Source organism: Mauremys reevesii, linkage group 4, assembly GCF_016161935.1.
Source record: "Mauremys reevesii isolate NIE-2019 linkage group 4, ASM1616193v1, whole genome shotgun sequence".
Lineage (NCBI taxonomy): Eukaryota > Metazoa > Chordata > Testudines > Geoemydidae > Mauremys > Mauremys reevesii.
In genome coordinates this window covers 86,127,786-86,141,391 of record NC_052626.1, presented here as the reverse complement: position 1 = coordinate 86,141,391, position 13,606 = coordinate 86,127,786, and the positions used below count along the sequence as shown (strand labels likewise).

Genomic DNA, 13,606 nt, shown 5'->3' with positions numbered 1-13,606 from the left:
AACAAGCTGCGGACTTTTACAAATCTATCACAAATGGTTGCATGTCACTGGGAGTATAGTACACCTAGTAATAAGTTCTTAACCAGTATTTTAAAAAATAAGCTTCCATCCATCTTAGATATTATCCTTGACTCACATTGTTGATCTTTTTGCATATTACTGCCTCACAGGGGAAAAGCAAATTTGACATTCCAAAAGGTGAGATCTTGTTATAATTGCAACAAATATCCAAACAATAGAAGATTTTTTTCTTCCTTCCCTACAGGTATATACAGGTACAACTGAGAATATCTAATTAGCTTTATCTAGGGCATTAGTGTGTGATGCAACGAAGCCTACCCGGCAATCACACCACTCCTTTAATTCAGCCTCTTGATAATAAAACAGTTAGTACCAATGTTCATTGAATTGCTATTTATTGCAAACAACATAAATCTGTAGAGAAAGCTGCTGTGTCAGAGATAATGTTACTGTTACATACATCTTTAACAATGATCAGAATCGCTTGCAACTCCTTAGAAGGCTCCTCACTTTAATGAAAGATATTCACAAAAGTATCTTGGGTTGTTTACTAAATACTTGCTACAACATTTTAGTATAATTTTTAAAAGTATTTTGGGAGAGTTCTCATTCCTTTGGATAATCTGATCCAATCAGCTGAATAAGAGTATATTGCAAGCCTCCTCATCTACATATGTGACACTGTCCTTTCATTGTATGAAGCAGCTGTTCAGTATTTCAGCAAGTACAAACTTTATACAGCAAGAACAGCCAAGAATGTCTGATGGATGAAATTGGCTCATTTAGAAAAGCTTATGTCAGTGCTTAATCTTTTCTCCAGGGGCAACAGCAACAAACCTCTCATGCTGCAATCCAACATCCTGTAGTTAAGGGGTGTTGACTAAAGCCAACTAGTCTGCATTTACATTAGTGACAAATTCTGAAAAGCAAAGTATTTGAATGTTAGTAATATGAAAAGATTTGCTCAGAGGAATGTGGAAGCAGCTGCACCCTAATAAATCAGGGTTTTTCCTTTAGCTACATGATGAAATATTCTTGGCACCTCTGCAGCTGTGGATGGCTCAAATTGAAATCAAAATGCCATGATTCTGCAGTGTGAGTTGAGCTAAATAGCAGAAGCCACAGAAGGGAATTCAACACTCCTCTGCAACTCTTTGTGGGTGAAATTCACCTCTGGCCATGGCTTTTTGAATAATGTGTCATTCACTTCTAAACTGAGGAGTGGAGGGGCCATAAGTGGTGGAATGGCCTTGTGCTGGGCCCATCAACAACACTGCATTTGGGGAAGACTGTGAATTAAGCAGTGAACTGTCTGCAAACTGTGTGGATGCGATAGCCACAAAACCCACAACTGATGGCTTACATTACATAATGAAGTACTTTATTATGAAGATTATGTTGCTAATGCAGATGTTTACTGCACTGGTATTCTGCCCCTGGAGCATGCTGTTGTTGTCTAAGCCAGATAAGAATTAAAAAGTGCTGGAGACACAAGATGCACTCTTTAGATTAACTGGATTTATAGATCAGAATCATAAGTGAGGCATGTAAATCATAGTATGCCACATCCATATTATATTGGTAAACAAATTGCTTAACAATTTTGGCTTATTCAAAGTGCATTTTGATTAACTACTCTATTTCTATTACAGTTCTCAACATCTTTAGCTAGACTGCAAAAGACAACTTCATATGATAGCATCTTGCACTACAAATCTCAAAGAACAGATTTTCAAATGGTGTAATTTGGTCTAGTTCTATGGAAGTCAATGGAGCTACACAGACTTACTTGGAAGTAACTATACCAATTTATGCCAGGTAAGACTCCAGCCCTAAATGTTTACAATGGCTTCGTTTTTAAAAAACGAACAAAAAACAACCCACAAAAGAGTTGCTTTTCAGCACTGTGGAGTATGAGTCAGCTGCATAGCTCAGTCTATATTTGGTAAGAGTAAGCTGCAGAAAAGATTCCCCCCCCTTTTCTCTGGAGGAAGCTGCCACTTGAGAGTGCTCATTAGATACTGAACTAACTGCTTTACTTCAGTGTTGTATTACAGACCTCTAATGGTTTAATGTGAAAGTTCAGACACAGATTGGCTGGGGAGCCTTCAAAGTAGGTAACCACAAACCTTTCAAACCTCTGGAAATTCTCATCACACATGCCCATACCCTCGCCTCCCACCACACTCATGCAAAAACACTCTCCTGAAAAGGCTCAAATATATTTTCTCTTGAGGTGTATTCAGATTCTCTCCCCCTCCCCCCAACAGGGGGAACAATACACCACCATCAAATACAACTTTATTTTGTACAAGCTGACAGCATTCCACCCTCCAGCTTCACTTAGATATCGGTCAGTCACTCATAACCTTCAAGTGCTATTTAAATGGTAGAAATCTCCCAGGAAAGGCTGGCGGCCCTTTGGGGCTCTGATGGGAAAAGTCAAATATGAATTTTACTTTCTCACCGCCCCTCCCCCCCGCTCACTGGTCTATAATGACTTACTAGAGGGTTTGAAAAATCCACATATCAGGGCAAGAAAGAAGCTTTCCTGGACTAGCATGGGGACTAATGCTATTGAGCTCTGCAGCATCTAAGTCTTTGGTTTTTTTGTTTGTTTGTTTGTTTTTTTAAAATAAGTTTCTAGCCCTTATGGTTGCAAAGATAACCATCCAAATTTGAATCACTTTCACACCAAAACCGACAGCTCCAATGTGTTTCTGCTGCTGCCTGGTCTCATTAATTTTAACTGCTGCACTTCTGAACTCTCTGCCTACTAGTGAAATGGCTACGCATCAGATCAATTTTGCTATGCTGATCACTGGGAAAACTATGAACTCTACCCACCACCATGGGACCGGGAGACAAACTTTTTTTTTTTAATTGTGGCTACTATGTGTCAGGTAAATTTTTCAAGCCCTGTAAATAAGCACACTGAATTTCAAAGCCTAGTCCAATAGGCACTTGAATGAATGAACTGTCCACAAGCAGATCATATTTTATACAGATTTCTTCATTATTAGAAATTGTGCAATTAATGTTGTTTTGCTGATTCTTCATAGCAAATATACAATCATTATTCAACCTAACTCACATAGTGTTGTTTCTCTTCCCTCATTTGATAACTTAATGTTTTCAAAGTATACTTCTGCATCCTCTCAAGACCAATTCCTTTTCATTACAAAATAAATTTTGTTTCTTGATTAAACAAATCTTGTCTATGGATCTGTAATTTGCTTCCAGAGAACATTCATCCAAAAAAAATTTGGCTCAAATGGATGTTAATGAAAGTCAAATGAAAATGTATGTTCAAACATGTCACCCAACTAAAGTTACTTGGCAATTAATAAACCCAAATTAACAATCGCTAGGTTAGACAAACTAAGGCCTATTTCTGCTTGCCTCACACACGAATAAGGATAAGATTATGTCATGGAGGTCATGGAAGTCGTGGATTCAGTGACTTCTAGATACCTCCGTAACATTTTCCGCCTTAGCCCCGAGGCAGCGGGGTTACAGCTGTCAGCCAGCGGGGGAAGCTACCAGCAGGGCCACCAGAGAATTTAAGGGGCCTGGGGTCTTCCCGCTGCCAAATTGCCACCGAAGACCCAGCACTTTGGCGGTGGGTCCCGGGGTGGAAGGACCCCACCATCATCCAATTGCCGCCAAAGACCCGGAGTGGAAGAAGCTCCGAGGGCCCGGGCCCCACGAGAGTTTTCCAGAGCCCCCAGAGTCAGTGAAGGACACCACTCCAGGGGCACCAAAAAACTCTCATGGGGGCCCCTGTGGGGCCCGAGGCCTGGGGCAAATTGCCCCACTTCTCTTCCCCCCCCCCCCGCTCGGCGGCCCTGGCTACCAGCCACCATTGTCAGCTCCTAAACCTCCCATCCACTGTGGGCAGTGGGTGCTAGACACCCACCCCCCCGCAGCAGCGCTTGGGCTCCCCCTCCCTCACCTTAGGCATCAGTCATCCCTCCCCTTATTTTTAGTATGAGTTACACACAGGTCAGGGGCTTCTGTGAATTTTTGTTTATTGCCTGCAACCTGTCTGTGACTCTTACTAAAAATAACCATGACAAAATCTTAACCTTAAACATGAGTTCTGCCATTGAAGTCAGTGAGACTGCTTGCATGTGTAATACAAGGATAATTTGGCCTGTTTACTGGTGAGCTACAATACTTAATTATCTATCATCATGTGCACATAACATAAGGCTAACAAAAAGCACACCGAGAAGGCTTTAAGGCTGGAAATGTATCATTAACTTATAAACATTTTGCATATTAGAAATATGCACTATGCACTGTACAACATCTTGGTAAAAGGCATATCATATCAATACATAATTTCCCTATGCAAAATGGTTATAAAATTGTAACATTCTGTGCAGGGCTCTCTTGGATCTGGTATATGTGTATTGTGTTTGATTAAATTATAGAACTATAATAATAAAACTACTGTAATAAGTCCCATTAAAATGAATGATGGTGCTAACCATAAGTATTATATACCATGTAATTTGGTGTAATTATGGACAGCTTAAAAGCAATTACTGTATATATTCTATAGCTTCTTTTCAAGTGTAAATAAATGCTGGTTTTTAAATTTTTAAAACAATTCTAATTAGTCCAGAGTTTGGGCTAACATTATGCTTGAATGTATTTTTATAGATTAAGACATTTTTTAGTTGAAGAAAAAGATTTAAACAGCCTAAACTGTTCACCACATTCCTCTCTTAACCTTTCCTTTTCACACTCCCCCTTCTGGACTAACAGTCCAATCCTAATGTACTCACTAGGAATTTTCCCCAAACAAGAACTGCAATGGCTCTAAGTTTATCTGCCTAACGTATACAAAACTGGGGTTATTTTAAATCATGTCCAAGCAAATCCTATGGAACTGAATGCTAGTTTTCCCTGATTACTTCCAACAAAAATCCTAAAGAGAACAACCGTATAAAAGATAAATATTGACATTTGGGCACAGTATTATGGTTTTGAAAATCCATTTTAATACCTTTAATTGTTAAGGCTGTTCCAAGATTGTAAGAGCCACTAAGTATGCTAGAATACACCAGGTATTTTTTCCTGTAAAAGAAACTCTGACATAAAAATGACTAACAAGTCCCTTGAACTCAAACATCACTATATACTTAACCCTGATTTTAAGTCCTGATTCAGCGAAGCACATACTTAAAGTTAACATTATGTGTGCTTTTAAAAGCTCTGAACAGGGATGGACTAAAACCTAGGCCTAAACTTTAAGCAGGTGCTTAACTGCTTTGCTTAACTGGGGTCTTGGTAATTAAGGCCAAACTTTTCAAACATGAGTGTCAAAGCTTAGTGTGCAATCCATTTTACACCTGAATTAGCACAAGCTGTTCCTCACTACACCACATAAAGCAGGAGAGCATATGGTTTACAGCGGCGGCTTCAGGTACCAGTGCTCCAAGCACGTGCCTGGGGCAGCAAGCTGGGGGGGCGGGGGGGGCGCTCTGCCAGTCCCTGCGAGGGCAGCAGTCAGGCAGCCTTCGGCAGCGCGCCTGCAGGAGGTCCACTGGTCCTGCGGATTCGGTAGCAGGTACGCCAAAGCTGCGGGACTGGCAGACTTCCCGCAGGCAAGCCGCTGAATCCGCAGGACCGGGGACCTCCTGAAGGTGCGCCACCGAAGGCTGCCTGACTGCCATGCTTGGGGTGGCAAAAAAGCTAGAGCCGCCCCTGATGGTTTAGGCCCCACTCCTGCAATATGTTCCACAAGCATGGTCTCTGCACTGACACATGCATAGTTCATTGCAGGATTGGGCTTTAATCACTGAAAATTGACTACTCTCTCTGTGTAAGATGTGCAGCAATAATTATACTCCACAGGCTGGTAAAAGGGCAATTTTCAGTTGATTCTGATTCACTTTGTTTTTGTAAGGGAACCACTTCTCTGTTAGAAAATGCTGGCAATTAAATGAATAGGTTTTTCATTTAGATCGTATCAGCTCTAAACAATCCAAACTGGACTCAAGCAAAGTGGATGCAACCCTAAAATAAAATATTATGAAAGAGCTGCCTTCCAAATGCACAGATCTAATCTCAGTGGAACTCAGTGTTGCCCATTCTCATTTATCACAAGTCTTGTGGGATGTGGTGTTTCTCTTCATTCCCCAACTGCTGGAATCCTGGGATTATGTGAGAAAATCAACTTTCATTTTTAAAAAATACATACATTTCTAACCTCATGGTTGAATAGAAAATCTACAAAATATGGCATGTGTGCTTTAAAGGCTCTAAGGCAAAGATAAATTAACAACTCAAAAGGTGTTTTTTTTTGTTTAAATCTCATGAGTTTTAAATAATCTCGTGATTGTCAGACCCGACCCTTGATTTTGACTGCTTGAGTTTGACAAAACTGGGAACAGTAAGAAAATTATCCTGTCTACCCTTTTTCTTCAAATACTGACATCAGACTGTTGGATGTTGATGGGAAATTACGTCTCCGTGGAAATCAAAGTTTAAATCAGAATTAACTGAGAGCGTGATCCAATAGCTACTGAAGTAAGTGGAAGTCTTTCCATTGACTTCAGTGAGCACTGGATTGGGTGCTAAAATGTATTAAAATAAAGGGGCCAAATTAGAGTAAATTAGCACAACTCTATTGACTTTAGTGGAACTATACCAATGTCCAACAGAAAATAATTTGGCTCAATTGCTCCGTGTTATGCACTGTCAGGCTGGATATCCAGCCTAACTTCTGACCTGCTCCCTCATCTCCCATGATACCAAAGGCATCATGTAGACATATCTGAGCTAGCTTTGATCTAGTCAGCCTATGTCACAGTCCATGCTGCTACAACTACACTGCTATTCTAGTTAGCTTCGATCTAGCTAGAAACATTTTCTGATTACAGTGCAGACATACTCTAAAGACTGGCCTACAGTAGAAATTAGATCAGTCTGACTGTTGATCAGTGAGGTGTGAAAAATTCACACCCCACTGAGCAATGCAATTAAATCAGCTGGTGTAGACAGCACTAGGTGGATGGGAGAATTCTCTCATCAACCTAGCTACTGCCTCTTTTGGGGGGAGAGGGTAGATTACCTACAACTATGGGAGATCCCCTCCTGTTGTTGTAGATTAGTGTTTTCACTTATGCACTATAGCAGTGCAGCTACCCTGCTACAGCATTTTAAGTGTAGAGAAGTCCTAAGAGTGCTAAAGAGCTAGTACATTCAGACTTAATAAAAGGCAAGGGAGTGACACTTTTAAAATCCAATTAAAAAATTAACCAAGGAAAATAGAGTCGCATGTGAACAGAGACATCCAAATCCAGGACTGAATGCCACAGAAATTTATTTTTAAATTGTTTTAATTTTTCTGATAACTTTAAATTTAATACACAATCCAGTTCTGGCCAAAAAACTGAATGAAGTTTTATCTCGTGCAACTTTCCTTTACCTGAAACAATGGTTTTATATGGAAAGTGCTCCATTTGTAACTTATCATAAGTAAGTCTATAATTCATACATGCTATAGAATTAATAACTTCAACTGGCATTATCCAAACTGCATTTAGACCACGATTCAGCACAGCATATAAGCATGTGCTTAAATTTAAGCATGTATTTAAATCCCACTGAAGTCATGCTTTAGTGATGTACTAAATAGATTGATTTAACCCCATGTTTAAAGTTAAGCATGTGCTTAGGTGCTGTGCCAAGTCGGGAAGCAGATTTCCACAATACTTAAATGTGTGTTGAAATGGGGCTACAGATTCATTTTCTCATTAACTGCACTAAAACACTTACCATATGTATTTGCATTTATATAAACCAGTAATATTTAAGTTAGCTGGGTCCAGTTCCAAATTGTAAACTTTCCTTCTACAAACAACACTGAAGATTTTTTGTTAAAATATAGTTGTCCTTGTGGTTAGCCAAAATGTTTTTAAGTTGTTCATCTACTTTTGACACACGCAGCTACCTATTCACTTTTCTAACAACTAAATCCCATCCACAGATAACATGTTTTCTGACTTTAAGGAGTTTTTCTATGTTGTTTCATAAACATTTTCTGAACTGTTTCCAAACTATTGCAAACTTGTTTTTCAACACATAAGGGTAATTTTTCAAACATTGTTCAGGTTAATAAATCTTCCCATTTTAGTTCAAATCCTCCTAGAACAGGATATCCTGTTCAGTTCTTCTATATGTGGACAAGAAATTATTACACCTATCACTTCAGTAATTGAAGTTTACTGTAGTACTGAATACAGAATATTCTAATTTCACTATTCTAGTGTAAATCCATGTAATTAAATTGAAATAAGTGGATTAAATGAGATCAGAATATGGCCCAGAATGATGAGTTATCAGACTACAATAACACATTACAAGTGCACTCAGAGAAAACATTAGCTCCTGCTGTCATTTTGTTACTTTTCTTTCTCAGATATGAAAAGACAAATAAGATAGGAAGCAATATAAATAAATGTCCTGGAATTTAGGTTATTACTGTCAAGAAATTCTTAGTGTTGCATTAATTATTCTGAGTTCAAACTGTATATATATGGTTTATGCAAGTTCTTTTTTCAAAATACAAAAAACTACTGATGGAAAGCACTACATTCTGCAACATGGCACTGAAGTGTATACCAGCTTTCTGATGGTCCAGAGCCTTGGGCTATCCTCCACAACAATGCTACCTTTATCATTAATTTTTCATGTAAAAAACAAAGGAGAAAGCTAGCCAATAGCAGACAAATATTTCTAGCCAAAGCCAAGTGTCTCCTGCCTTATATTATGAGTTTCAGATTTCCCAAGTAATGTCTGACATGCCTTTAAATTTACCAGAATACCAAGAAATAAAATTCTTCAGTAAAAAACTTCATATCACACCCATGAAGATAGGGGACCAGTACCTTCTTTTTTTGTGTGTGTGGTAAAACCACAGGAGCGAGGCAAGAAAGTCTAGGAAACTCAGTTTCCTTGAAGTGTTACACTCCAAACCTTCTCCTTTGAGGGGGACTTCCAAATCCAAAGATAGGAAGCTTCAGCTCCAGGTGGACCTGTGACTTTCCTCCCCTTATACTATCATTGTTCTCCCACTACTCAAGTGCCTGAAGGGATTGCAGTTGTACAACAAGTGCAAAGTCACATTAACTCCTATACAAATATGAACCAGATTTGGAGGAAAATATGCTCCAGTTGCTCACTTTGCTTTGCCCCTCCTGACCCTCAGACTTTTGCATACAGAGCATATAGTTGAGGGGTTTTATACTGTCACCCATCGCTGTAGTATTTGAATACCTATAGCATGCGAAAGCTTCTACATGCTCGGTGGGAAGCTATTATCATGAGTAATTGTATTAGAATAGCACCTACAGAATCCAATCAAGGATCAGGGTCCCTTTGTGCTAGGCATTGTAAAAATATATTTTGATCTTAGCTCAGAGGAGCCGAGAAGTAGTCTCTACTATAGGGCCTATTCTGCAGAGCTGTTGCCCCAATCAACCCATACCCACTTTCCATGATCTCTAATACAGCTTGGATGGCTTCTGTTCCCTTACACTTTTATTACTGAATTAGTGCATATAGCTCAAGATCTGTATTGCAGCACACCTAGAGAAAACATTAATCATTCAGTGTTCTGAAGTGGAAGGACAATTTACATGATCTGAAAAAAAAAATCAAAACTGATCTTATTCCCTGTTTGCTTCTTTATGAAGAAGGCTTGAAAAGGTCTCTGTGTGTTTTGTTCTTTGTTTGTTTGTTTGAAAGAGTGGGCAAGTGGTTTTGCTTAACTATTCCCTCAGAAGTACTAAGAGTGTGGTTAAACTTACTCGAAAAGTCATTGGAGATCTTAAACTGTCAACATTTACAGGTTTTATCAGAGAGGTAAGTGTGCTGATTTTTTTTTTAATAAAGGCCTTGTATTTGTTCTCAGACAATCAAAGAGTCAAGCCAACAATCTTTTCCCCTCTCAGGTCTTGCGTATATTCAAAATTACAGAGGCTCAACTAAGGTTTATTGTAGTTAAACTGGTGCAAAACCCTAAATTTGCTATAAACCGGGTTTAAATTAATTTGGTTTAACTCAATTACTTATAATAAAATAATACAAACCAAGTTTAAATTGAATTAAGTGTCCACACCAGGTTTTGCACTTGTTTAACTCAACTGGTTTTTAAAGTTAAAATGGTGCAACTTTTGAATATTGATATGACCTCAGTTTTCAGTTTCCTAATTTGTGGTGTTATAATCCTACTAGTTTTCCAGTTATCCAGAGTTCCAGGGGATCCAAGACCTACATTTCTAATCTAAAGATAAATGGGGGGAATCTTCCAGGCCTTCATCTGTGATTTTAGTTTTGCTACTCATCTTTATATATTGCAGTGTTTCTAATGTCACAGCATTTACTCAGATAACAACCATAATGAAAGTACAGACCCCCTACGTAATTTCCTCACTGGTGAGCAGCTGTGGCTATTGATTAATAACTTGACATTTAGTACTGGACAAGTACATCCTGAATGTCCTCAACCCAAAAGAAGCTAAAACGAGGCCAATACTTGAGGCAAGAACTGTACTTTTCAGTGGTTGAAGAAAATACTTTTGGAGACATCATGACCTCAAACATTACCAGCTCTGATACAGTGGCGCTAGATGATTATGCATACGTTTAAAAAAAAATAAGAAGCAGTTTAGATTAACTATATGTTAACACTTTAAGAAACACTAAAACCCAACCCTAGAAAATTGTCTAGGAATCTGATGGTTACAAGTTGCTTTGCAAATGTGTGAAAAAATAAAGCAATGAAAGGATTCACCATAATCCAAATCAATTTTGCCAAGAAAAGTTTCTAAAATATGTATATAACAGTTTCTCATTTGTAACATTTGCTATGTCATTCTTTATATAATCGTGGAAACTTAAAACTAGCAGGAAAACTAGCTTCTCCTTACATTCTCCGTTTATGACTAATAAAGAAAACATAAAGGAGACATACAGGTAAAAATGAATGCAATAAGATTATTCCCAAAACAGTGTGTACTTTGTAAATATTAATCTTTCCTTTTACTCATGAGGAAAACTTCATCTCAGACTACTACAGAAAAACAACTAGTTGGAATATGTTATGAGGTTCTTTAGTAGGTCAGTTTTAGGCACAACTTATTAATTTCAGTGCTTAGGTAAAGTGGGGGAAGAACAAGTCAGGCAGAACTCCCCACATGGCTCTGATAAGGTTCTGCTGATGAACAGGCTCAAATACCCCACTCCTTCCAGTACCATCAAATGTGAATATGGGCAAATATTCAGTGGGCATTAGCTTCAGAACACACAAACTCACTAGTGATATCTGAACTATGTACCCAGAAAAGCTGTCACTGCAAATAGCTCCTGGTAGTTAATTTTCCATTTGATATTGCTCACTATCAAACTCCTTAAAAGCAACGCTGTCAAATACTTGCCTTCAGGGCCAAAATTTGATTGATTTCAATACTTTGAATCTGATGGGGAAAATCCACTAGATTCTCAATAGGTGTTTTGGTGTTGTTGGTTTGTTTGTTTTTAGTCCTGTTTTGGGAATGTTTATGCACTCTGAAGCAACATGAAACTAACAAACTCTGGTTTCAGAATTCCTCTCATATTAATCTGGAATACTGGTGCACAAACAATGGATCTCATCCTGCACCTACTAAAGTCAGTGGATATTTTCTATTATCTTGACTAAGAGTAGAAGCAGACCACTGTTCTAAGCAATAAGAAAGTTATGCTGTTAAACAATGGCATCCATGTTAATTTCAACTGCATTCAAAAAGAGAAAAAAATTGTGGCCAATGTGATATGGCAAAAGCCTCCTTTTTCAAGCTTTTCAGAGGGCATTACCAAAAAAAAATCAAAAGAGTTTTATTTAAAATATAAATATTCCTCCAGAGGTTTATTTGTTTTAATAAGAAGGGGGGAGTGTACACATACATACTCCAGGCACCTGGAAATATCAGCTTCAGGATCGCAAATCATTACAGACCAGTGGTTTACAAACTGGGGTCTGCATATTATGTCAAAAGGGGTCCTGGTCATTACCATAAAACAGTAGTTTTCAACCTGTGGTCCATGGACCCCAGGGGGTTGTGGACCATGTCTAAGATTTCCCAAGGGGTCTGCATCACCAGTTGAAATGTGTAGGGGTCTGCAAATTAAAAGAGGTTGAAAACCACTGTTACAGACTAAGCCCGTCCACACTGCCCCACAGTCCCATCATTGTTCAAGTCAGAGGGCTTCTCTGGGAGTCCACTCATTGGCAGGGCAAGGTCTATAGAAAGCAGAGCAAAGCACAGAGAAAGGGAAACAGCAAGCGGCTGCCCCAGGTAGAGTTCTGCACCAGTGCAAGGAGCTGTATACCCTGGCTCTACTGAACCAGTGTTAGAAGGCACTGCAAGGGTCATCTAGTCTAACCCCCTGCCCAGATGCAGGATTTGTCCTGCCTAAAGCATTGAGTGTGCTACAAACAGGACGGGGAAGGTGCAGTCTCCCAGCTCTGAAGAAGGGAAGGATGTGGGGAAGGCTCCAGCATAGGGGAGAAGGAGATGGCTTCCTACTCTGGAGGAATGGGCCTTCCAGCAGCCCCTAAACGTCCAGTATCCTCGCCAACGCCTTATTCCCGTCCCTGGGGACCTCTCTGCCCAGGCCTGGGGGAATTAGGGTGACCAGATGTCCCGATTTTATAGGGCCAGTCGCAATATTCGGGGCCTTTTCTTATATAGGTGCCTATTACCCCCCACCCCCTGTCCCGATTCTTCTGCGCATCCCCCGCTGCTGCCGCCCCCAGTGTCGGCACAAGCACCCGGCAGGGCAGCCAGGGCTCCGCGGCTCGCTCTGACCGCCCCAGCTCCAGCCTCCGCCCACGCCCAGCCGCGCCTGCCCGCCGCCGGCGGCACCGTTAGGTCCCTGGCCAGGCTCTCCGCCAGCCCAGGGAGGCTCCTAGGCCGCAGCCCGGGGAGGGAGCGATCCGGTCACCCTAGGTGGGGCGGCCGCCAGCCCGAGCCCGGGGCCACATGGCAGAACCAACAGCAGCGCCCACCCCGCGCCTGCGGGCACCTACCGTCCGTGGCCAGCGACATCTCTATGTGGGTCTCGTGGCCCTTCCGCCCCAGCATGTTCATGGCTGCGCTGCTCCGCTCCCCGGGCCCTGCGCTAGACTGAGACCCGGCCGCCCGAGTGCTGGAGCCAGGGGGAGCACCCCGCGCCCCTTCCACTCCGCCCCGTCCCCTCCCTCCGCCAGCTGCTCCCGCTCCCGGAGGACGCCGGCCTGCCGGAACTCCGCGCCCGCCCGGGTTTCGGGTTACGGTGTCAGCTGGGAGGGGGCGCGGGCTGAGTCAGGGGCTGCGCCGGGGCTGGGCTTGGGTTACCGGGCAGGAGGCTGCATGCGCAGTTCTCGCAGCCCCAGCTGGAGCGGGAGGGGGCGGCAGCGGCGCCTGTTCCAGGGTGTGCCCGCAATGTTGCACGCGGCTGGTGATGGAGCCGGGATGCCCCTCCTTGCCCACCCGCGGGCTCGTAATCACATCCGCTGTTTCCGCCCAAGAAGCCGGTGTAGCGG

At 41.3% G+C, this 13,606-nt stretch overlaps 1 protein-coding gene across 7 annotated transcripts in view; it reads right to left on the bottom strand.

Moving 5' to 3' along the window:
* ANO5 (anoctamin 5) overlaps positions 1-13,348 on the bottom strand; it is a 98,922-nt gene extending 85,574 nt beyond the window's left edge. For 2 of the 7 annotated variants that reach the window (XM_039534817.1, XM_039534819.1), the window contains exon 1: positions 13,112-13,347. In XM_039534817.1, coding sequence (XP_039390751.1) covers positions 13,112-13,172 — 61 coding nt within the window. In that variant the 5' untranslated portion in view covers positions 13,173-13,347. Of the gene's footprint in view, positions 1-13,111 lie in introns of all 7 variants that reach the window. The other 5 variants (XM_039534821.1, XM_039534820.1, XM_039534816.1 and 2 more) reach the window with 4 other exon arrangements.
* Positions 13,349-13,606: the final 258 nt, after the last annotated feature.